The 25,862-nt window shown below is 42.8% G+C and overlaps 1 protein-coding gene across 1 annotated transcript in view; it reads left to right on the top strand.

Annotated features, from left to right (window-relative positions):
• LOC145353470 (integrator complex subunit 6-like) overlaps positions 1 to 25,862 on the top strand; it is a 106,512-nt gene that overhangs the window by 61,751 nt on the left and 18,899 nt on the right. Inside the window, exons 11-15 of the mRNA XM_080204263.1 lie at positions 14,160 to 14,270; positions 18,383 to 18,598; positions 21,242 to 21,368; positions 23,145 to 23,287; positions 24,376 to 24,598. Of these exons, the coding sequence (XP_080060389.1) occupies positions 14,160 to 14,270; positions 18,383 to 18,598; positions 21,242 to 21,368; positions 23,145 to 23,287; positions 24,376 to 24,598 (820 nt within the window). The remainder of the gene's footprint in view (positions 1 to 14,159; positions 14,271 to 18,382; positions 18,599 to 21,241; positions 21,369 to 23,144; positions 23,288 to 24,375; positions 24,599 to 25,862) is intronic.

The following is a 25,862-nucleotide window of genomic DNA, read 5'->3' as shown; positions in this document are numbered from 1 at the left end:
TTCAATCATGGAATCACATCTCATGTAGTTTTGGAGTTTTGCAAGCATAGACTGGTTGGGTACATGCAGTGGTAAATGGTAAAAGGGGCATGCTGCTTGTTACAATATTTCAGAGAAGCATACCTAGTAGCACACTGGCACTGAAATTCATATACCACATTACCCATTTTTATAGCCAGAACATGTTTTAGGCAGAACATGGCTTGGTGGCAGCATTCTGATAGTGGCCAATACCATTTGGGTTGCTACTGCATGGTAGCAGTGTGAAATAACTATCTTTACTTAAATTTTTGAGGTACCATGCCTTTTCAGCATAATCTGTGGTGAACTGGGTACTTTTCAGGACTGAAAGCGATGGCCTTGCGCATAAACAGTGAGCAGTGATCTGATCAGGGTAGACGTTATCTTGCAGGATGGGCCCTATTTTGGCATCAAGCGTGTATGGTGAACAGGTGGCTTGCCTGGACCCTTTTTATGAATTTGTCAATAAGGCCTATCTTGTAGGGTGCAGAACTGTAAGAATGCCAACATGTAGATTGACCAGTGAAATAGGCTTGTGGTAGAGGATTCCCACATCCCACCCCGGGCAGGTTTCCCAACGAGTATATCAAAGAAAACAAATTTCTTTGACTGCTCCATTTCAAAGCTGAATTCGAGTCCAGGATGGAGCCCAATAAAATATCTAAGAAAATTATTACATGCAGCTGCAGACTTAAATAAAACAAATGTCCTATCCACGCATTTGAATTAGCGAGGGCAGGAGGTGAGGTATCATTCCATTGAAGACACATAAGAATATAAGAAATAGGAGCAGGAGTAGGCCATCCAGCCCTTCAAGCCTGCCCCGCCATTCAGTAAGATCATGGCTGATCTGTCGCTGCTCAGTTCCACTTTCCCGCCCTCTCCCATTTAACCCAACAAGGATGTTTGCAAGAACTGGGCCTAGAGGGGTTCCATGCTGCACCATCTATTTGGGCATGCAGAGTGTTTGGTTGCGCAAGTTGCAGAGTTCACCAGGCTAGCATTGTCAAATGAGCACGTGTTATCAATAAGCAAGTCCTCTATGGTCTTTGCTTTCATTGCATATGTGGAAAACTTGCTCAAGACTGGTCGTACGAATTCACCCAACCATTTGCCTGATCCATGTTGTGAAATTCACTTTCCTCTGTCTTGAGCAGCCCATATATCTGCTGATGGAGAGAGCCATGAGGATGAGTGCTTTCATGTATATCACGTGGTAGCTCATCACTCCTACGCAAGTTCAGCAAGCATTTTTGGCTTGCTTTTGATCAAGGCAGTTCAGGCATGTTGAGATACACGTCCAATGGATAAGAGCTTGGACCGATCATTAAGACTGGCATACATTTTGTTGATACAGTCGAGCTTGTTAAGGATGACTATTACCGTCCCTTTGTCAGGTTTACTAATGTGTATGAGCAGGTTGGTCTTAAGGCCTTGCAATGTTTTGAGACATTTGCTTCGCATGTGAGAATCCAATGCACTATTCAGAATCCTGCAGTAGATTTGCACTAGATTGGCTAGGCATGCTTTCAATGAGTAAGTGTCTACAGTGGATGCATGTTTGTGGTGGGATAATGAAGAGTACAGCAAATGGAACTCAATAAATGCCTTCTCCAGTTTGAATTGGGACGAAAGCACACCAAAATTGAAAGCATGCATAGGAACAAATTCCTTGCTTTCTGAGCAGTACATTGTCAAGATATTTGTTACATGTTTAGTGGAGTTGTTAATTGCATTTCCATCAACTTATACATTCTCCATGGCAAAACCTCTACCAGTCAAAAGTCCTGCCACCAAATCAGCACTCTGTTCTCAGAGGTGGAGAGACTCTTCCCGCTCAGCAAGGACAGTAGGACTAGGGGGCACAGCCTCAAGATAAAGGGGGGGGCGGTTTGGAACGGAGTTGAGGAGGAACTTCTTCATCCAAAGGGTGGTGAATCTCTGGAGTTCTCTGCCCGTTGAAGTGGTGGAGGCTGCCTCGCTAAATATTTTTAAGACGCGGGTTGATGGGTTTTTGATAAGCGAGGGGATTAAGGGTTATGGGGAGAGGGCGGGAATGTGGAGCTGAGCCACGACAGATCAGCCATGATCTTATTGAATGGCGGGGCAGGCTCGAAGGGCTAGGTGGCCTACTCCTGCTCCTATTTCTTATGTTCTTATATAGAATAAATTTGCTGATTTCCCATGCATTGTATGCTTGTGAATGTCCTGATGAGTCCAGGATGAAAAGGTCAACACAAGTTTTTTTTTTCAGTAATTTACCAGATGTTTTTCTTCAGCTGGTGCTTCTTCCTGACATACCCAAAAACCACAATCTAGGTTGGTTATGATTTCAACTGCAGAGAAACATGAATTCCTCAAACTCAGTTCCACGGTAGGCTTGTGTTAAGGACAGACCAGAAACTTCAAGGTACATTATGAAGTTAGCCTGGACCCTGACCTTTTACAATTTGATTTTGGAAGAACAAAAGGTGTTTCGCTCCAGTGCGATTCAAGTGACCCACTAGGAAACTTCTATCAAAACAAACTGAAGAACACAGCTGGAATATAACGAAAAGAAGTAGCCTAACTTTTACCAATTAAAAGATTTAAACATGACAAAATATAATTCATAACAGCTAGCTATATCTCCCATGGACCTAAATCCCTCTGTAGAACCGATTGGCACAGAAACCAAAGATGCTTACATGATGCTGGATTTCCAGCATTTTAATTCTTCTGGACAGAGATCCAGACAGCAGCTTCCAGAGAAGGATAAATTTAAGGTTTAATTATTAGTCACAACTAAGGCTTACATTAACACTGCACTGCAGCTACTGTGAAATTCCCCTTGTAGCCCCAGTCTGGCACCTGGTCAGTGCACCTGAGGAGCAGGTCTTTCTGACTGTGGGAGGAAACCAGAGCACCTGGAGGAAACCCATGCAGACACGGGGAGAACATGCAAACTTCACACACACTGATCCAACCTGGGAATTGAACTCAGGTCTCTGGTGCTGTGAAACAGCAATGCTAACCACTGTGTTACCGCGTCGCCCCAGTATATCCTCAAAACGGCAAAACTTCAGAAGTAAATCTAGTCTCGGGCAGCTCACAGTCTCAGACTTCAGAAACAGAAAGGGATACCTCTCTCTCTCTGCAGCTTCCAAAACAGCAACTCTGGGACGGTTCCACTCTCATCGAGCAGAATCTCCAAGCAGATTCCAGTCCCCAGACCTCGGAGGGGGGATAAAAAGATACTTCAACTTCTCCCAAAAAGCAACTCGGCTTGAATTCTGTGTAAGCCTAATTGTACCCAGTCACATAACTCTAACTCCCAATCAGACCTACCCTCCAATCCCAGGGGAGCACTACAACTAGTGTTATTTTAGATTAAAACAAACATTTTATCAGTTATACTGGTGTAGTAACAATAGAGAATGCTGGTTATAGACAGGCTCTGATGAAATGGAAGGGACTGCAAGAAATATCCTGCACAGAAACATTTCGTCACAGTATTGTCACACTTGCGGGATTTATTATGGATAAGATCATATATCAGTCTGCACTTTCTTGATAAACGTACCGTAACTGACCACCTGTCTCTGGACCCCTGTTCCTAGACAATTTTGCAAAACGGCTAGCTCCTTGGCAACCCAGAGTTGTAAAACTTCATTAAAAATGGATGTACAAACAGGGCCCCAGAATTCCCAGCAACCCATTCTCAAAATCTTCTAAATGAAATCGGGTTTCATCTTTCTTAACACATCAATACAAAATATAAATTAAATTTAAAGCTATACATTGTTTCTAATGATGTGGAAATGAAATGCTTTGCCTGCAGTCAATTAACACTTCACACAGTTAGAATAATGAAGTTTTAAAAGCCTGTGTTGTCTTGTTGTACTTGAGCATCTTGTCAGTGGGAGAGGGGACGAAAACCTTGTACCATGGTGGCACATTGGCTTCTGGAGGGGTTAGAATAGCTTCTTAGCATAAAAATACTGTTGCATTGCTTGCTCATTCTATCTTTTGTCATGTCGTTGTGCTGCCTCTTATAGATCAAGTGCACCAGGCCATAAAACTGCTAGTTGAAATAAACTGAAGAGCATTATGTTTCTTCCATGGGACGCCACAAAATGGGTATACTCTTCAGTAAGCTCACTTCAAAGTGTGGCTTGAGGGAGACATTAACCCAAAGCTGTATCTTTGCTTCTTGCCTATGATTCTCCAGAATTTGCTATTTCAAATATACCACTCCAGGGAATTACTGAGATCAGGACTTTTCTGAGGGATTCTAGAGAGAGATTAATGGAATTTGAAAGCATTTACTGTTCCTTTGCTCTACTCTTTTGTCCCTCCAGTTTTTTTTTGTGTGCAGTTTACTGTCTTAATCTTCTAGTTACCTTGAAGCAACATTCTTGCTCAAAATTGTACATATTCGTTAGATAATCTGAATGAGGTTCCCTGTGTAATATGTGAAAATAACTATATATGAGGCTCAGGTCAGCAGTTGAGACCCAGTGTGCATTTCACACATCCTTACATTGGTCAGTAGACTTGAACTTCAGTCCCGTCAGATTCAGTTAATTTGAGTAGCTGTTGATGTATGTTACTGTTTTGACTACTGACCCATCAAAAGGGGACTAGCACTGTCAGTGTTACGGAAGCTTTGAAATACTTGCTGAGCTCTCTGAATCAGATTTCAGAGCATGATGGTTGTCAGGAGATATACCATATGGCCTGCATTTTATATCTGATAAGAATATAATTCAGCATACGGTGAATCATGCATTGTAAGTTCTGACATATTGCCATCACCATTATGAAGAACTTCTTTGGCCTTTGGCAATTTTCAGTGAAACTGCTTGACACAAAATGCAGATTGTGTATTCTGGTTTAAAGTTTGCTTTGTTGTGTTGTCCAATGTTTGTTATCAGACCAGAAAGCAGTAAATGGTGCAATCCATGTTAGAAAATGCTGATACTACTCAGCTGATGAGTCTCCATCAGTGGAAAGAACAGATCATGTTTCAAAAATGCACAGGCCGTCATTTCAAGTTGTCTTTCTGCAAAAATGCTCCACTCCCAAACCCAATGTGGATTGCAGCCTCTGTTCCCTGGACGCCCTCTCACTGCCAATCCTCCACAATCGCAGCCTCTGCCATCCCTTAACCCATCCTCTCACTGCCAACCCTCTAGACTTGCAACCTCTGCCACTCATTGAATCTTCCTCCAGTTGAACCTCCTGATCCCTGTTTCTCCGGTTTGCCATTTCCCTCCCCTAAACTCTCGCTCTGACTGCGGGCTCTGTAGATAAGAGTAGCAAGCAAGAGGGGCAGCTGCAACTTGCAGGGGGTAGGTCATGCAAGCTGGGAGCTGTTGGCAGCTCGGGGGGGGGGGGGGGGGGGAGATGGGTCAGGGAGTGAAAGAAGCTGTGAGCCAAAATAAAGGCAGAAATAGGGTGGGTCAGGGAGTGGCCTCTATCGCAAGCCAGTGTGTCAGGAAGCAGTGAGGCCATCTCAAAAGGTCGGTGAATGGATTGTGTAGCCTCACATCAGACCACCGCAAGTGACTAAAACAAAATCAACGTTTAAGCAAAACTATGGAAATGAGGCAACTTAAAAGAGGGACTTGCTGTTGCGTGTTTTGAACTTCCTAATTTTTCCGATTTTTTTTTTTGTCTGCTATGCTTATCACTTCTGCTCTTCTTTTGCAGCAAAGTGGTTAGCACTGCTGCCTCACAGCACCAGGGACCTAAGTTTGATTCCTGTCTTGGGTCACTGTCTCTGGAGTTTGCATGTTCTCCCCGTGCTGCGTGGGGTTCCTCCAGGTGCTCCGGTTTTCTCCCACAGTCTGGAAGTCACCCGGGTTAGGTGCATTGACCCGAACAGGCAGAAGACTGGGCGATTCGGGGAATTTCACAGTAACGTCAATTGTTAATGTAATCCTTACTTGTGACTGATAAAATAAATTCTAACTTTAACTTTGATCTTCACCATAGCACTTTTCAGGTCATTCTCAGCTGTGTCTTTATTTTCTTTCCTGTCTCTTTATCCTCATTCTTGTTAAATGTCATTCATATGTAATATCCTTCCTTTCTAAGGAAGGAAGGATTTATTCTCATGATATTAATTGATTCATGTTTTCTTAATTGGATGCCTGCTGCCTGGTCTGTGTCTCCAGTGCTTTGTTTCCATTGCATATCCTTAATGACTGGTCTGGCTGCATTTTTAAAAAAAAAATAAAGTTTGTTTATTAGTCACAAGTCAGGCTTACATTCACAATGCAATGAAGTTAGTGTGAAATGCCCCAAGTCACCACAGTCCGGCACCTGTTCAGGTCAGTGCACCTAGTCAGCACATCTTTAAGACTGTGGGAGGAAGCCAGAGCACGTGGAGGAAACCCATGCAGACACAGGGAGAACGTGCAAACTCCACACAGACAGTGATCCAAACTGGGAATTGAACCTGGTTCCCTGGCGCTGTGAGGCAGCAGTGCTAACCACTGTGTCACTCTGCCATGTGGCCAGTTACTGTTTCTGAATTAACAGTAACTGTCCCAATGCACAGAAATTATATTGAGCTAACATGAAGTGTTTCTTGTTAATGTGGAGGGAGTTCCTAGTCCAGATCTGTTCGTGTTTCTGTTGACCATTGTGCAATTGGATTGTTAAGTTACTCTTTTAGAGTAGTTTAGAATGATGAAATTTTGTGTTGTGTATTTGAAGGTTAGCCTCATTGGTCCAATACTAACTCAGAATTAAATGTATACAGAATGCTTCTCCAAAGGTGACATTTTTTTAATCAAAACTGCAGGTTGATCCTTAGTGTGAAAATGTCAGTGTCAGCCAGGGGATTAACTAGATTTGTAATCAAGTGTCATCGCTTGCTTTTAACTCCCAACACAGTTGAATAAAATCAGTCAATTTCAATTTGAAATGGCTGAATTGCCACGTTATTTTGGACTACTTGAGCCTTTGATCCTGGCAATGACCATCCTGAAGCCTCTGGTGGTGTCTGAATGTAGAATATGACATTATGGAGATAAGCGTTATAAGAACTATAATTTACTGAAGTCTGCGCATCAGGAAGTGCACATAAATCACATCTCCCATGAGACGGTTATTAAAGACCGATTTTAAAAAAAAAAGCTTTATTTATTGGAATGGTGTAGTTTACCAAGTCTGGGCATTTTGTTGAGGTTTAAAAACTGTTTCTTAATTTCCTAGTTGCACAAGTTACCACAGAACTAATGCTCATGTTGAGGCAGGCAATAGGAGCGCAGCATGCTGATTGGAATTCTGGATCTTAGACCATAAGACACAGGAGCAGAATTAGACCAGTCGGCCTATTGAGGCTGCTTCGCCATGTTTTTCTTGTTCCCATTCTCCTGCCTTTTCCTCATTTCCTCTGATCCCCTTGTTAATCAAGAACCTATCTACCTCTGTCTTAAAGACACTCAATGACCTGGCCTCCACAGCCTTCTGCAGCAAAAAATTCCACACATTCACCAATCTCTGGCTGAAGAAATTCCTCCTCACCTCTGTTTTCGAGAATCATTCCTTTGGCATGATCTTATTTTGCCCTTCCACAATCATGTTCTGTCTGTTAGCTATTATCTGTCAACTTTGGCCCAGTTTGTCTAGGGAATCTAGATGGGGTGCGGGGTTGTAGTATAGCATAGTGCATGTTGTCGCCAGGTGTCAATAGTACTTGGTTTAACAATGGATCGAATCAGTCAGTGCAGCACAGGCTGCACAGCAAGCTCCCACAAGCAGCAGTCTGATTAATGACCAGGTAAACTGAGACAGTGATGGTTGAGTTTCAGATATCGGCCAGGATACCAGGGGAAATTCTCCCACTTTACCACAAATAATGCTGCCATGACTTTTTTTTATGCCCAACTGAAAGGACAGATGGGGCCTTGTTTTAACTGGGCCTGTGACAGTGCATCACTCCCTCAGTACTGCATTGATGTGTCAGCTAGATTATATATTGAGTCTTTGAAGTGGGACTTGCACCCACCATCTTCTAAAGTGAGAATTTTGGGCCTTTTCATGTTCACGTTTCTGCTGCTTTTGTTTTTCATGAGTCAAGAGCATCTTTTATGACACTTTTGATGCTGCAGCTTCAAGATTATAAAAACCCTTATTTCAATTTTTTGGTTCTAAAAGTTGATTCACAAGTTTTTCTTGTGTGCGTGTGTACCAGATTAGAAAAGTCCCATCACCTTGTGAATGTTGAGAAGTCTGTGTATAAACTGGTGGATTTTCTTTGCAGTCTTCTGGAATCAGGGAACAATGGCTTAAGAAAAAACTTCAGCCCATCCACAGATTTGAATAGTTGAATTTCTTGCAATTGGCTACTTCCCCACTTATTTTTCTTCTTGTGAGTGATTGTGCTCTTCACTAGTTCACATGGCATTATTGAACAGTGAAAGGAAAGAGCTACCATACCCTAGATAATTGGACAATGTGGTGGCACAGTGGTTAGCACTGCTGCCTTACAGTGCCAGGGACCTGGGTTCGATTCCCGGCTTGGGTCACTGTCTGTGTGGAATGTGCACATTCTCCCCATGTCTGTCTTTCCCCTGGGTGCTCCGGTTTCCTCCCACAATCTGAAAGGTGTGCTGGTTAGATGCATTGACCCGAACAGGCGCCGGAGTGTGGCAACTCGGGGAATTTCACAGTAACTTCATTGCCGTGTTAATGTCAGCCTTACTTGTAACTAATAAATAAACTTTACTTTAAAACTTTAAATAATTGAATTGCCTATCAATGAAACATTCCTTGCCCCCAGAAAAGAACATGCGAGGATGCCAACTTGTACGTTGTACCAGCAACTTCATTTATTTTCACTACTGTAGATTATTAAATATCCCTAACTTATACCAAAACTATTTGATTTCAAATCCTTGTTGCTTGTCATGCTGTGAGCTAACACCCATAAATGCTGGCTTTTCCAGCCCTTGTTTCAAATGGACTCACTACTTGTGGAGTTGAGTGTGACGATGAGCCTATCTAGTGCTGCCAGATGCGAGTTGCATCATTGCTGCAGTTGTAAACAATCTTTGAGGCCATTGTTTTTGGGGATAATGGAGAATCACAGCCAAAGAGCGAGCAGCTTGTAGTGTTGTGTATAGTTCGGTAGATCTCAAATAACGGTTCTGAGTTTACATCGTTTAATAGTCAGTAAGTGTTTAATGACCATTGTTTATTGGGCATCAGGTTGGCATAGTGGTTAGCACTGTTGTCTCAGCACCTGGGACCTGGATTTGATTCCGACATTGGGTGACTGTGTGCAGGTTCTCTCCTGCGTCTGCGTGGGTTTCCTCCAGGTGCTCCGGTTTCCTCCCATGATCCAAAGATGTCCGGGTTAGGTGGACTGGCCGTGCTAAATTGCCCCTTCGTGTCAGGGAGATTAGCAGGGTAGATACATTGGTTGTATGACGATTCTATGATTCAATGACTATTAGTACTCTATATACATAGGTGCAGCACAAAATCTAAGCTAGGAGCTGTCTCCATGCTTGCTTCTACACACTTCCACCTTTTTGGCTTGGGTCATGTGTTCCTTTACATCAGTGTGGGTGCACAGAACCCCAAACCCTTGCACTACAATCAACCTTGCGGTGTAGTCAACACACGAGCAGCTGAAGTTTGCCTGTGATCACAAGGACAGGTGACCACAATTAGCAGTTGCACTGAAACCAGTACTATAAGGCTGCACTAATGTGATATAACTCCCTTTTCAGCGACACCATAGAAGAAGTGTGAAGCAGCATTCATCCTTCATTGAGCTATACTGATGAAAGTTAATTGGTTGTTTATCTTATTGCTGTTATTGGGACCATGCTTGTCTGTGAAATAGCTGTCCAAAGTCACTGGACTTCAGAATAATTAATATTAAATGAATTGCTTTAAGGTGTTCACAGATGGAAGCTGCTCGTGGTAACCAAGGAACCACTGGATAGTTTGTAAATCAAAACTTTTATTTTTTTTCGGGACGCTTTGGCTGGAATTTTACCTGCATGTCCGTTCCGATTCCGGGGCGGGCAAGGCTCCGAGACCGGCATTCTCCATGGCCTCAGGTGGACGTGCCAGTAAAATTCCGCCCCTCGTGTCGAAATGATGCTGAGCTGAAACTCAGCATGCTGAGGGCTCATGAAGCCTGAGCATTTTCTCAAGCCTGTCACTTCACAGATTGGATATTTTCTTTAACCCCAGTTTACAAAAAACTGAACCAGTCGTCAGACAAACTTGTGCAGTTTTAAATTGGGGAACCTTTACCATTCTAAAGAAATTCTAATAGTTTCCCTGTTGGTGACTGTATGTTCTCATTTCAAGAAGCAATCCTCAAAATATGTTGTATTAACCTAATTTTTTCATCCCACCATGTTCTAAATTCACCACTCAGAACAAACCTATCCCAATCCTCCAGATCCAGGAAGCTGGAAGTAGTGTTAAAAATGCACAAGTGTGGGTGACTTCTGTTAGACGCAGTGAGAAGTGTCTCAACACCAGGTTAACGTCCGACAGGTTTATTTGATAGCAAAAGCCACTAGCTTTCGGAGCGCTTGCTGCCCCTTTGTACGGTGAGTGGGAGTTCTATTCACAAACAGGGCACATAGATTAGTTTAATGTCTGTTGTAGGTAAAATGTTAGAATCTGTCATCAAGGAGGAAATAGCGAGGCATCTTGAGGGGAATTGCTTGATATAGCAGACACAGCACGGTTTCATTAAGGGGAAGTCGTGTCTGACAAATTTATTGGAGTTCTATGAGGATGTGTCTAGGGTGGTCGATAGAGGAGAGCCAGTGGATGTGGTCTTTCTTGATTTTCAGAAGGCGTTTGACAAGGTACCTCACAAGAAGTTATTGCAGAAGGTAAGGGGGCATGGAGTTGGGGGCAGGGTGTTAGCGTGGATAGAGGATTGGTTGTCAAATAGGCAGAGAGTGGGGCTCAATGGGTGCTATTCGGATTGGCGGTTGGTGACTAGTGGAGTGCCCCAGGGGTCGGTGCCTCAGCTATTTGCCATTTATATAGATGATCTGGAGGAGGGAACCGAGTGTATGGTGTTGAAATTTGCTGATGACACCAAGAGCGGTGGAACGGCAAATTGTGCGGAGGGTGTGGAGAGTCTGCAGAAGGATCTAGATAGGCTGGGCGAAGGGGCCAGGAACTGGCAAATGGAATTTAATGTTGGCAAGTGCGAGGTGGTCCACTTTGGTAGGAATAATGGTCGGAAGGACTATTACTTACTTGGCGAAAAACTGCAGCAGGCAACGGTGCAGAGGGACCTCGGGGTCCTTGTGCATGAGTCACAAAAACCCAGCCTGCAGGTGCAGCAGGTGGTCAGGAAGACTAATGGGATGCTGGCCTTCATAGCGAGGGGGATTGAATATAAAAGTAGGGAGGTCTTGCTGCAGCTGTATAGGGCATTGGTGAGGCCGCAGCTGGAGTACTGTGTGCAGTTTTGGTCGCCGCACTTACGCAAGGATATTTTGGCCTTGGAGGGAGTGCAGAGGAGGTTTACTAGGCTGATACCAGAGTTGAGGGGGTTGAACTATGAGGAGAGGCTGAATAAACTAGGCTTGTACTCGTTAGAGTTTAGAAGAATGAGGGGAGATCTCATTGAGACATATAAGATGATGAATGGGATGGATAGGATAGAGGTGGAGAGACTCTTCCCGCTCAGAAAGGACGGTAGGACTAGGGGACACAGCCTCAAGATAAAGGGGGGGGCGGTTTAGAACGGAGTTGAGGAGGAACTTCTTCACTTAGGGTGGTGAATCTCTGGAATTCTCTGCCCGTTGAAGTGGTGGAGGCTGCCTCGCTAAATATTTTTAAGAAGTGGGTTGATGGGTTTTTGATGAGAGAGGGGATTAAGGGTTATGGGGAGAGGGCAGGAATGTGGAACTGAGCCACGACAGATCAGCCATGATCTTATTGAATGGCGGGGCAGGCTCGAAGGGCTAGATGGCCTACTCCTCCTATTTCTTATGTTCACACGCTCTTATAAAGAGACAAACTCAATTTACAGAAATAATGATTGGAATGTGAGTCTTTACAGGGAATCAAGCCTGAGAGGTAGGGGCAATGTGTCCACATCATGACTTCTGTTAGAACAGAGTGTGATGATGTGGAGGGATTGTCAAGGTAGGACAGGAAGAGAGTAGATTCTTAATGTACATATACTTTTAACTACTGTGCCATTTGTTGCCTACTTGTGTGCACATTTAGAGGAGAATGGATGCATTCAGATAGTTGATGGGTTATGATAAATTGTTAATTTGTTGATGGCCCTTGAATTGAAGAGATGATATCAAGGCCCTTTGTGGGGTGAGTAAAGGGTCAACTTTGTGTCTTTAGTGACCTTTTTGGATTCACTGGTTGTAGACTTCCAGGGCTGGCACAGTGGTTAGCATTGCTGCCTCACTGTGCCAGGGACCCAGGTTCAATACCAACCTTGGGTGAACTGCTTGTGTGGAGTTGGTGTATTCTGTGTCAGTGTGGGTTTTCTTTGGGTGATCTGGTTTCCTCCCGCAGTCCAAAGATGTGCAGGTTAGGTACAATTTAGCATGGCCAGTCCAACTTTGTGTTGGTGTGTGGGTTGGGGGAAATGGTGGGGTGGGATACTCTGTCAGAGGGTAGGTGTGGGCTTGATTGGCTGGGCGGTCTCCTCCTGCACTGCGGGGATTCTATGAGGAGGTCTGTATGAATTGCTGTGCAAAAAGTTTATATTCTCTAGGTACAGAATCAATGTGTGTGCTGTTTTGTACTTCTACACCCATAGAACTTTGTGTGGTAAGCTGTGTTCTTCATTTTACTGTAGATGGTGATGTGATGACATGCTTCTGTACCTTTTATCCAATGTTTCTCTGCTTCTCCCTTGTATCCAATGTACAACAATTTTCTTGTGTTTTCTGTCAACCTGGAAGCCAATGTAGAGGGGATGGTAATGTGCCCATCAGCAAACTGTAGATAGTTGGTTGTTTAGTTTGAGCCTTGGAGGCAATCTTTAATCTGCCGTTTACAAATATGGGTAGATGGAATGACTCAGTTTTGGGGAGAGCGCCATCTGTCTTCTGTTAAGAGTTGACCGAGTCTAATGATTCCTTTCTAATATAGTGTTCAGAAGCAGAGGCTTGTGGAAGCTCCCATTGCCTCAAGCTCTGACCAATATCCACGAATTGCAAAGCTCTTTCCGAAGGGTTATCGCTGACTTTATCAGATGTCTTTGCTTCCCATATTGGTCTCCTCTTGGAGTAAACTTGAGAGCAATGTGTGTTCTTCAACCCAGCCAAAGGTCTGCTCCAGACGAGTATTTCCTATTTTTAGACATAGCATGGTTCCTTAATCTCAGATGCTGAGTTTCAACTCTGCATCATTTTGATACAAGGGGTGGAATTTTATAGCACGTCCACCTGCGTTTTGTACGATCCCGCCCAAGGCCAATGGAGAATGCTGTTCTCCGAGCCTCGCCTGCCCCCGGAATTGGGATGGACATGACGGTAAAATTCCGGCCAGTGTCCAGATAAAAAACAAAAGTTTTGATTTCCAAACGATCCAATAGCTTCCTTGGTTACAAGTAGCAGCTTCTGTCTTTGAACACCTTAAAACAATTAATTTAATATTAATGATTCTGAAGTCCAGTGACTGTGAGACAGCTATTTCACAGACAAGCATGGTCCCAATAAAATAAACCACCAATTCACTTCTATCAGTACAGTTGAACGAAGGATGAATGCTGCTTCATCGACACTACATGTCGCACCTCCTCTATGGCGTCATTTAAAAAGGAGTTACATTACGTTAATGCAGCCTTATGGTACTGATTTGCTTTCATCCTTGTAGCATTGCAGATGACTCCAATGTGGGCTGGCATTCTGAGATGTAGAAGTGTAACAGTTTCTAATTGTGGACTTCTGTCCTGTGGTTTCCCAGACTAGTGCAAGAGAAGTGTTGGGTATCCTGTTCATATCTTCTTCATAGTCAATCAGTGCTTGTGGGGAGACCACAAACTCGACTGACTGGAACAATTCTTTGTGCGCTGTGTAGGAAGGTAACTGAGACAAGTGAGAATTCACCGGCAACTGTTTGGATGATACTCTGAAAACGTATTTACTTCTTCAATTAATCATTTTGTCTTTCACCAACAGCCTCTGAAAAAGGCGCTGAGGATGATGGGAGCTCCTAATCTGATTGCTGAAGGTGTGGACTATGGCCTTAGCTACAGTGTCATTTCTTACCTCAAAAAACTTAGTCAGCAGGTAAGATAAAAAATCTATTTATATGATTGATCTACTTGCTTCTTCCCAAACTGTGTTTTTCTCATCAGAAAGGCAGCACAGTGTCCATTAGCAGGTGATTTCAAACCCAATCTCCAGAGTTGGGCAAGAATAAAAGCAAAACAAAAGGCCACTCCACATTGAGATGAGTCTCTCTAACCAGTCACTAAAAAGTTAAAAGTTTATTTGTTAGTCACAAGTAGGCTTATACTAACACTGCAATGAAGTTACTGTGAAAATCCCCTAGTCGCCGCAGTTCAGCATCTGTTCAGGAATAACTGAGGGAGAATTTAGCGTGGCCAATGCACCCAACCTGCACATCTTTAGACTGTGGGAGGAGACTGGAGCACCCAGAGGAAACCCACGCAGACTAGGGGAGAATGTGCAAACTCCACACAGACATGGACCCAAGCTGGGAATCGAACCCAGGTCCCTGGCTCTGTGAGGCAGTAGTGCTAACCACTGTGCTGCTCTTGCAAATGTTGTTGAGAAAATAGCTCAATAATCTTGTTTCTTCCCATTTCCTCCAAGTGACTGGCCTGCTGCAGCCTGGTCTTTTGACAAGAGATTGCAATTAAAGTGACCAGTTTATCATGGCTGTATCCAATATCAATTTATTTTGCTAAAGTAATTTATTCAAAAGAAGAAAATAATGGCAGACTGCATCACTTCAAAATTCAGATGAGTTGTGTCTCTGCTGTGGTCCAGTTATTTCCTAGTACCTGCATGTGGACTGACACCTGGCTGTACTTCACCACCACTCATGACCCCTCACTACGACTAAATTGGCAGACTTCTTGTCTGATATCCATTGCTTTGAGAAATTTCCTCCAGCTAAATATTAGAAAGACATAGCTTTGGTCTTTGCCGTAAACAGTTTTTGAACTAGCCACTCCATCCTGAGCCAGACCATTTGGAAACTTGGGTGTCATATTTGACCGTGAAGTCAGTTTCTGACCACATTGTCATGCTATCATGAAGGTCCACCTATTTCTACTCCTGTAACATCACCCAACCCCACATCTGGCAAAGACAGGATCAGGGTATCGAATTTGATGATCAGCCCTGATCCAGGCTCAAAGGGCCGAATGACGTAGTCCTGTTTTTGTTTTCTACAAAGAACAACCCAGCACGGGAAACAGGCCCTTCGGCCCAACAAGCCCGCGCCGCCGCATCACCCTACACCTATTCTACCATGCGTATCTACAAATAGAACCCCTGACTTAGCCAGATTCAGGGGAGAATAGTGTCAATTTGGTAAAACCAATCAGCCTAAGAGCACATCGTTGGGGTGTGGGAGGAAACCGGAGCGTCCGGAGGAAACCCACGCAACCACCGGGAGAATGCACAAACTCCCACAGACACAGGCCCAAATCCATGTATCTGCACAGCTAGCAGTGCTAGTCACCGAGCTGTTGCGGCGCCCGTCTACCGGTCCAGGATCAAGCACACACTCCGACATCTCTGCATGATTCCACCCCTGCCTCAGCTTTTGCTGCTGAAACCCTCACCCATGGCTGTTACTTTGAGACTTTAATCATTCCAACACACTCCTGGCTCGTACACCACTGCCGATCCTCAAATTTGAAATCTCCAGCTATCTCCCGCTGACCTAACTCACCACAAATTCTGTTTATCCAACATAATATTGCTTGCTGAAGCGTGTTGGCTCTGGATAACGTGATGCTTTGTTTTTAAAATTCTTCCCCCTAGCTTCCTACCTCTGTACTCTTCGGCCCCAATGCTTGCAGATGTCTGCACTTGTTTAAATCATTCTAGACAGCTGTGCCTTCAGCTACCAAGTTTTTAAGTTCTGGAACCCTCTTCCCTTTATGGTGGTCCTATTTTGTTGTCAAAACACCTTGCCTAATATTTCCCTGCATGTCTTGGAGTCAGATTTTGTTTAATAAAACTCCTATCAAGTTCCTTGAGAGAGTTTATTAAGGTTCTGTACAAATACAAATTTAGGGGGTGGGGGAGGGCAGAGGGCCTGGGGTAAGATGCTTTCTGAGAGAGTCAGTACATACTCGATGGGCAGAATGGTTGCCTTCTGTCAAAAAAGGTGGCAAAGAGGCTAGCACTGCTACCTCACCGTGCCGAAGATCTGGGTTTGATTCTAGTCTTGTGTGACTGTATGGAGTTTGCACATTCTCCCTGTGTCTGCATGGGTTTCCTCCAAGTGCTCTGGTTTCCTCCCACAGCCCAAAAATATGCAGGTCAGTTGGATTGACCATGATAAATGGCCCTTTAGTGCTCCAAGATGTGGAGGTGAGATGGATCAGTGGGGTTACGGAGATAGGTCAGGGGGTGGGCCTGGGTAAGATGCTCTGTCAGAGAGTTGGTGCAGACCTGATGGGCTGAATGGTCACTTTCTGCACTGAAGGGATTCGATGATTCCATAAGTTGATGTTAGACTGCCCTTAATTTTCTCTTCAAAGGAAAAGAGATGTAGTGCTTTGTTGTTTGCTGATGAGGATAATCCCAGAAATGAGAGACTATACCTCTGAATATTTTCTTCCCTCAATATTTTTTTCATTGACTCCTTTGTGAATCTGGGCCACAAACTGTCTTGCGTGAGCTAGGCTAAACTAGTGCCAATTAACATCTTGAAAACTGGTGCTATTACATAATAAGCAAGTGCATTGACTTGTTTGTTGCAGGTGGTACCTGAAGCCTACTGCTGTAAAATATTTAACCTGAATTGGTTCTTCAAATAAACCCACCTGCAGTAACACTTGCAGTGCAACAGGGTCTCTACCTTTGGAAATGCAGTGGTTAGGAAAGCAATATATAAATTCAAATTCTTTATTTATGAACATAAAACTTTAAGAGCATGAGTATGCCACGTGGTCCCACTAGTCTACTGTGCCATTCAATAAGATCATGGTTGACCTGATTGTGGCCTAACCCCAATGACTGATTCCTGTCTAAACCCAATGACTTTTTGCACCACCACCCCACACACACACACACACACACACACACACACACACACCCTGTTAATCAATAATCTATCTAGCTCTGCCGTTAAAAAAAATTGTAAGACTCTGCTTCAAGTACCTTTTGAAGAAGACCCTTCCAAAGACTCATGACCACCTTGAGGGGCAAAAAGCATTCTTTTCATCTGTCTTAATTGGGCAACCACTTATTTTCAAACAGGGACCCCTGGTTTTCGATTCTTTGACGAGAGGAACCATCCTCTCCGTGTCCAAACCTTTCAGGATGGTCAGTGTTTCAATCAAGTTGCCTCTTGCTCTTCTAAACTCCAGTGGATACAAGTGTAGCTAACTTGTCATGCCGGGTGTAAGTCTAGTAAACCTTCTTCAAATCAGAAACATCTCTGTTTATATGCCCATGTGCATTTGCCATATATAGGTTTTTACTGAAGAAGGAAATTATTTTAAATAAAAAGAGTGGAAAATGCTGTTGAAAAACTCAGCAAATCTGTGAAGAACATAAGAACATAAGAGCAGGAGTAGGCCATCTAGCCCTTCGAGCCTGCCCCGCCACTCAATAAGACCATGGCTGATCTGTCGTGGCTCAGTTCCACATTCCCGCCCTCTCCCCATAACCCTTAATCCCCTTGCTTATCAAAAACCCATCAACCCGCGTCTTAAAAATATCTAGCGAGGCAGCCTCCACCACGTCAACGGGCAGAGAATTCCAGAGTGTTTCATGTCTGTATGACTCTCCAGCCAATTATTTAATGTTTCTGTGGATATGTTGGTGAGCTGTTAACTGTTAGTAGTATGTTAGTTATATTGTTACGATACACCAGTGGCAGGCATCAATTAATAAAGTACCTGGAACATTTATAAAGGGAGATGGTTGGGACAGTGGGTTGGTAGATCAAAGGCAGACATCTGCAATGTTGCATTCTGTAAATCTATTATCAAGAAAGGGATTAGTGTTCAGTTTCATAGTTCATTGGCTTTGATTCCAATTAACATTGATTCAGTCATTCCAGAGTTGTTGCACAATTCACTTTTTCAGCACAAATGTGTAGGTTTTGAGAAGTTTTTTTTTGAAATACCCTCTGCTGTGCAGGCATCTGTCCCACTTTTTAAATCCTTTATCCTGATTTAAATTCCCAGGCTAAACTAGAATCTGACAGAATCATAAGTTCAGTGGGTAAGAAGCCACTTCAAGAATCTGCCATTAAAGTGAAAAACAGAAGCAACAGCCTTTCCTTAGCTCATCGCAAAGACTTGAAGCAGATCATGATGGGGATTACAGGGGAGCTTCCTTACAGACTTCTGGATTTAAACGTAAAGGAGTTTGCTGGATTTCAAATTGGACTCCTGAATAAGGTGAGGAACGTTCCTTGAAAGCAGTTTTAATCGGAATCGAACTTCATGAATGATTTTGTTCTGCAAAATTGAGGATTTTCCTTGACAAAAGTTGGCAACGGTAATGGTTTGAAATATTTATTCAGTCTTGTATAGCTGCCAATAGCTGGTAGTTTTAATCTAGACTTTTAAAAAAAAAACTTGGTTTTGGAAGTCTCCTGAGGAGTCCCTATGCTGATCAAATTGTTTGGTTCAAAACCAAACTGAGAAACTCATACTGAGCACTTAAGATTTAATTCCTATTTTCTCAACTTGCAAAATCTACATTGGATAAAGGCAAATTACTGTGAATGCTCGAATCCGAAACCGAAAGAGAAAATGCTGGAAAATCTTAGCAGGTCTGGCAGCATCTGTAAGGAGAGAAAAAAGCTGACGTTTTGAGTCCTTTTGATGCCTTTTAGCTTTGATAAAGGGTCACCTGGACTCAACATCAGCTCTTTTCTCTCCTTACAGATGCTGCTCGACCTGCTAAAATTTTCCAGCATTTTCTCTTTTGGGTGCAAAATCTACAGATAGGCAGCAACGTATGTGGAGTACCCTATTATTGTGCATTGCCTACCATGTGATGAGATGTTGCACCGGAATTGAGAAGCCATTTTTGTTCTGCTTGATTGCATTAAGATTTTCCAAATGCCCTGTTATAATCTTCTAAATAGTAGTGGATTTCAGCATTTCCCTGTGACATTTGTTAGGCTAGTTTATTGAATAGAGGAGTGACATTGACTGTTTCCCGATTTGATTGAACTTTTCCAAAATCTAGGAAATTTTGGCAATCCATTCTCTCAGCAGCCTCTTCATTTAAGACCAAAGGTGATGCCCATCAGGACAGGGAACTTGTCAGCCTTTAATTCTGATGATTTTTCTCAAGACCCTCTCCCTGGTGACTTTCAATTAATCATTGAATTCCAACAGTACAAAAGGTGGCCATTCAGCCCTTCAAGTCTGTACTGACCACAATCTCACCAGGTCCTATTCCAGTAACCGTCATTTACCCTGCGAATTGCCCTGACACTGGGGTCAATTTAACATGGCCAATCAACCTAACCAGCACATCTTTGAACTATGGGGGGGAAACCGGAGCACCCAAAGGAAACCCACACAAGTATGGAGAGAAAACGCAAATGCCACACATACAGTGACCCGAGGTTGAAATTGAACCTGGATCCCTGGCACTGTGAGGCAGCAGTGCTAACCACTGCGCCACTGTTTGTTTCAATTGTTTTAAGTTCTCCCTGCCTTTGACCTCTTGATTGGCAATTATTTCTGGGATGTTATTTCTCTCTTCTACTCTCAAAATGAACACCAGGTATCTGTTCATTGCATCCACTATTTTCTTATTTCCCATTATTATTTCTGCCAACTCACTCTTATGGGGACCAGCACTTACTTTACAGACACTTTTCCTTTCTAAATACCTGGAGAAACTTTCTGCTGTTGCTTTTTCTAGCTAGCTTTATCTCATTTCTCCATTTAAGTCATTCTTTTCAGTTTATGTATCTGTTCTGATTTTCTGCCTTGTCATTAATCTTAGCACAGTTGTACACCTTTGATATGATCTTTAACCTAGTTAGCCACAGTGGAATGTACTTTTTTTAATGAAATATCTCCTTAAATGTTTGCCCTGGCATCTCTACTGACCTAACCCTTAACCAAACTTCCCAATTCAGTTTAGCCAACCCTACTTCATACCCTAATTTAAGTATAAATTGTTAGTCTTGGACCCATTCTTCTCTCCCTCAAACTGAGGGTGAAATTCAATCATGTTAGGATTGCTGCTATCTCGGAGCACCTGTGCCATGAGGTTATTAATTGTGTGTCTTATTGCACATTAACAGAGCCTTGAATAGCTTGCTTTTTGGTTGGTTTGAAAATGTGCTGGAGAAAAAGGTGTCCTAAAAACACACAACGCTCTTGGAATTCATCTTCCTGCTTAGTTCTGTAACCATGCTTGATTCTGCAATGTAGAGTCTACAGCACTTACTCTCTGTGTCATTTCAAAAATTGTTAATGTCACTGGTAAAGCCAACTTGTATTGTTCATCCCTAACTCCTGTTGGGAAGGTGATGGTAAGCTGCCACCTTGAGCTGCTGCAGTACATCTGTTGTAGTTACGCCTGTAGTGTTGTTCGGGAGAGGGTAACAGGATTTTGACCCAGCAACCAGTGAAGCAGTGGTGGTAAATTTCAAGTCAAGCTGTTGTGTGACTTGAAGGGAAGCTTGTAGGTGGTAATGTTCCCGTGTTTGTAGCCACTTCTTGATGTCAAGTGGGGTGAATCAATTCGGCTGAAGACTGGCGTCTGTGATGCTGGGGAGCTTGGGTAGAAGCTGAGATGGATGAGTCACTCAGCACTTTTGGTTGAGAAGAACTAGCTGGACTTGGGTAGCTCATCACTGCCGGTTTGTGTATGTATGAATGGATATGTGATGTGCACGTTGTGTGTGTATCTGCCTCGCCAAGGAGTTGGCCATTTTTCCCTAAGTGCAGAGGTACCGTAACTGCCAGAATCCTGGTGAGGTGAAGGTACATCTTTTGTGAATGCAATCCAGTGGTCAAAATTTGCAATGGCATGACAGGTACCATTACACTCACCTTTTTCTTTTTAAGGATTTGAAGCCTCAGAGTTATAAGAATGCGTATGATATACCAAGGCGAAATCTTCTGGATCAGCTTACACGTATGAGGTTAAACTTGTTGAAAACAGCACATGCTCCATTGAAAGGGCAAGATGAAGGTAAAAATAAAAATGACTGGATATAGCCTAACAGTTAAGGGTGCCACGGTAATGGATCACAGCCCCACTGCTATAACTAGCCACTTCCTTTACAGTTTTAAAAAGGCCAAATGCAAATAGCTGCATCATTTTGTGCTATGATTGAAGTGCATAGCATTCTCCTTTTAACTTTTTGGAGCTACGGCAGTTCGATAACAATCAGAACTCATTGCTGCTCTGTGCTGCTGTTATGTGTTTGAAGTGAGGTACCATGAGCCATTATTAAAAGTTGCCACCGGAAGCCAGTGCATTTGTGCAGTTTGCAAGGCCCAAAATGCAGGCTATGTAGGATTCTTTGAATATTGACAATCTAGTCAGTAGAGTGCCCAATAACTGTCCTTGTGGTTATTCTTCTGTGGTCCAGTTCGTTTGAATTTGGTGAACTGGAAAATGTGAAATCAAGTGTGTGCACTTGATTCTAAATTAGAAGGAGAAGGACGCGAGTTTGTTCAATGCCTTGTGATCTGAGGAAATCTAAAATCATGTTGCCACCGTTCCTTTGTAGGGCAACAACAATTCACATTTATCTAGTGCCTTTAACTCAGCAAATAAATCACAATGCGCCTCCCATTAGTTGGACAATTGTCACTGAATCGAAAACACAGTTAGGGGGTGGGGAATTGGGGGCGTTGCGGCGGGGAGGGGGGCGGTGGTGACACTGCTGGAACTTCAAATTGTAGGGCCTAAACAACGGAAGAGGTGGTAGGTGGATAGAGTTGAAGAAAGTAAGAGTTCTTGGGTGTGAGGATGGAGATGGCTATGGAGATGGTGAAGGGTGCGGCCACCAAGGGCTTTGGGCACAAGGATGAGAATTTTCAAATGGAGGTGTTAGTGGATGAGAATCTCTTGGAGATGAGTAAGCACCAGAATAGTCATTGGAAGTTTATGAATGTGAACATTGGATGATGTCCGCTAGGTAAGAATTATTTCTTTTATTTCAAACAATTGATTTCTTGCCAGTAGATTGAGGATGAATAGAAGAAATGTTAATGCACCTATGTCTAGGGGAGCTGTAGGTTGCAGTAGAGGAGTTCTACAATCAGCCTGTTTAATTATTGTCAGTGTAAGGCAAGGGATGTAGTCAGTATGGAGCAGTGGTATTTTTCCATTATTTGAGCATGAGTTTTTTTTGTGTTGAAAGCACTCTAAATGCAAGTTGTCATCTTATTAGTGGAATGGGGAAGGTAAAAGAATGAGTAGAAACTTACAGCTCCTGTAAGTGGAAAATAAATGAAGTTGATTTTTATGTCTCATTCCCCATCCCCACACAACTCTAAATTTAAACTTGATATTCATTTTTGCATGTGAGCACTTCCTTGGCATCTAATTTCATTGGATTACCCAAATGCAACGCAACATTCTCAGAAGATCAAAAATATGAACAGTTGCCCAAATATGCTCACTTCTAAGCAAGTAACTTGCTGTCCTGAACTCATAAATACCTTATAGTTCATAGTCCCTTCTATATTTGTTATTGCTCACTCTCATACAGTTGAGATATGCTCCACCAACATATCATTTACCATCTGTTATGTAATTTGTATGGTTAATTTCTGCAATGAAGCTGCTTTTGGAGTACTAAGCTGATGACAACTAAATTATTGGTATGGTTGTTTGCTCTGATCATAATGATTTGAACTTTATAGATTCTTTGGTGTGGCTTCTAATGGGTGTAGTGAAGTATTGGAAGACTACAAGCGTGGCCTCTTGTGTGTGATTACTTTCTTTTCTCTGTAGATCAAGTGCACAGTGTCCCAATTGCGCAGATGGGCAATTACCAGGAGTTCCTGAAACATGTGCCTTCCCCCCTACGTGAGCTTGACCCTGATCAACCCAGACGACTGCATACATTTGGAAATCCTTTCAAACTAGACAAGAAGGTATGTAACTACATACAGGTGGCCTTGTGTATAATCTGCTAGGCTTGAGTGCCCCACAATTTCCCACTTGTATGTTTCTGTGCTCTTGAGATGCGTAAACATCTGTTTACATCAGTACTGTACTATAGTTGAAATCTCTAGAGCTGTTTTTTTTAATCTGAGTGCTGTTTTTAGATATGTTTAAGGCAGTGCAGCCATAAGTAGCATAAATAATTCAGTAGAGACACTAATGGTCCCCCCCCGAGTCTTTTGCTGTTCTAACTTCAACACACTTGGTGATGTATGGCATTTAGTATCGGAGTTAACTCTGAGCCTCTGAGATGTCACCCACTCTTATGATATGCCAATGTAGCTTCTTTTCAATGCTGCAAATAAAATGGCATACACCATTTCTTAATACAAGTGAGCTTTGGTGGTAGCTGCTGAGTCACTGCACAATATTCAGAGCTGATTATAACCATCAAAAAATAATTTTGTTCTGAAATAACATTTAAAGGTATGGAAACATAGTTGGTACTCACAGGCCACAAGTTTTTGTAACCATTCTAAAAATGGAGAACACTTCGATGAAGTGCCATTTTAAACGTTGCTTAAATATTCCTTCACGGTGGTCAAACCACTTCAATACCTATAGTTTCTAAATTAGACATAGAATGAGTCTGCTTTGAGTGTTTCACATGTACTCTTAATTAAACCTCACCACCGCCACCACCCTGCAGACATTTACTTTTCACACTGAATTTTCTGCTTCTGATTGGCGAACTCTTCTCAAACTTCCAATTTCGAAACTTTTTCTGAATCTCATTGAATGCCATGTACAATAATCTATAAAGTATAGACTAGAGACAGTGGACTAACAACATCCGCACACCGCTACACTAAACCTGATTGCCTGCTGTCATATGCAAAGATCAGAAAGTGAAATTCTGGAGGTTGAAGTGTGCGCTGTATAAGGGAAATGTTTGTGCTGTAACTTCAGATTCAAGTGTGTTGGTCAGTTTCTGAACATGGGTTATTAATTGGTAATGTAAGACATTGTAAGCTACCTTCTCTTGTGGGCATTAAAGACACAGGCCTTTGTATTGCAGGGAATGATGATTGATGAAGCGGATGAGTTTGTGTCTGGGCCACAGAACAGAAACAAGCGGCCGATGGAGCAAAGCATGGCAGAAATTCCGAAAAGGCCTCGTTGTATGTCGCCATTACTGAAGGGGCGTCCACCGACAGCAGCTAATTACATTGGAGGCAAGGGCCCTCCTCTTCTCCCAGTTCCACAGCCAGATCTTATAAAGCCAATAGCTGCTCTTCAAGGTGAGGGGGAATCCAAACCAAGTGCTCTAGTCTGTAGATTACTATAGATGTCTCATGCTATTAAGGAGAAAGAAGCTTGTGTGTCTGTGATCACCTGTTATCTCAAATTGATGTTAATGTTTGCTGTTGCTAAAACTAAAGAGGACAACCTACTGACTGCCTTGTTGAATTTGTTATTCTAAACCCAAAGCAACATGTAGAAGTGAATCAGCCTAAACTGTAATGGCTAGTAATCTAATTCAAACTGCATGCTTATTGTGTACCAATTACTATTTTTGTTGAATGGAGGGCGGTTAGCTCAGTTGGATGGACAGCTGGTTCCTGATGCAGAGCAGCGCTAACAGCATAGTTTCAATTCCTGTACTGCTCGAGGTTATTCATGAAGGTCCAACTTCTCAACCTTGCCCTTCACTTGAGGTGTGGTGACCCTCTGGTTAAAATCGCCACCAGTCAGCCCCCTCCCTCAAAAGGGAGAACAACCTCTGATCATCTGGGACTGTGGCAATTTTACCTTTGCTTTTTACTACCCTTGATGAATACACTCAAACATGCTTATCATTTTGCTTCTCTGCTCTCTACCAGTGTCATGCTGGGAGTGTTTTAATGACATTTTTATATGTCCAATGTTTTCACTCAAGTGGCTTCAACCATGAAATTCCTCCCTTGTTCAGGAGCTTTGGAGATTATCTTTACGCTCTTCCTCCACCCTACGAGATCAACTAACTCAGTACAGAGCAGAATTAATCTTGGGACACTGTTTATATTTCCCAATTAATTTACACGACCTCTTATTTCATTCATAATCTTAAATGGGACAATTAGGACAAATGATGTTGACATTGTGGTGTTTTGTGTACGCAGTGCACTGAACTGCCAAAAATCTTGAGCTTTTGGAAGTTTCCAACTTGAGTTTTTCCAGTTTATAGGCAGATTTATGTGATGCTGTCAGAATAACCATTTATACCCCTAACACTAGTCTGGAGAAGGAAACAGTTGCTGATACAACTTTGGAGAACTTAATACCAGTTCCCAACCAGTGCTACAAATGCATCAATGCACCATGGTTTCCAGATTCTCAAAAATATTCGGGACCATTTGTTAAAACCACAGGCTAGAACATGACTGTTTAATCTGATAGCACGTTGGTTTAGTGTCAGTAATTTTAAGCCATTTGCTAAACTACTTTGGAATATCCCATTAATGCTGCCAAGCCTGTTTCGCACTTAGTGAGCTTGATGGCTGCTTTGCTGAAGTATCTCCTCTT

The sequence above is a fragment of the Carcharhinus amblyrhynchos genome, chromosome 15 (assembly GCF_965287045.1).
Source record: "Carcharhinus amblyrhynchos chromosome 15, sCarAmb.v2.hapA, whole genome shotgun sequence".
Taxonomy (NCBI): Eukaryota; Metazoa; Chordata; class Chondrichthyes; order Carcharhiniformes; family Carcharhinidae; genus Carcharhinus; species Carcharhinus amblyrhynchos.
This window is presented reverse-complemented; position numbering and strand designations above follow the sequence as displayed.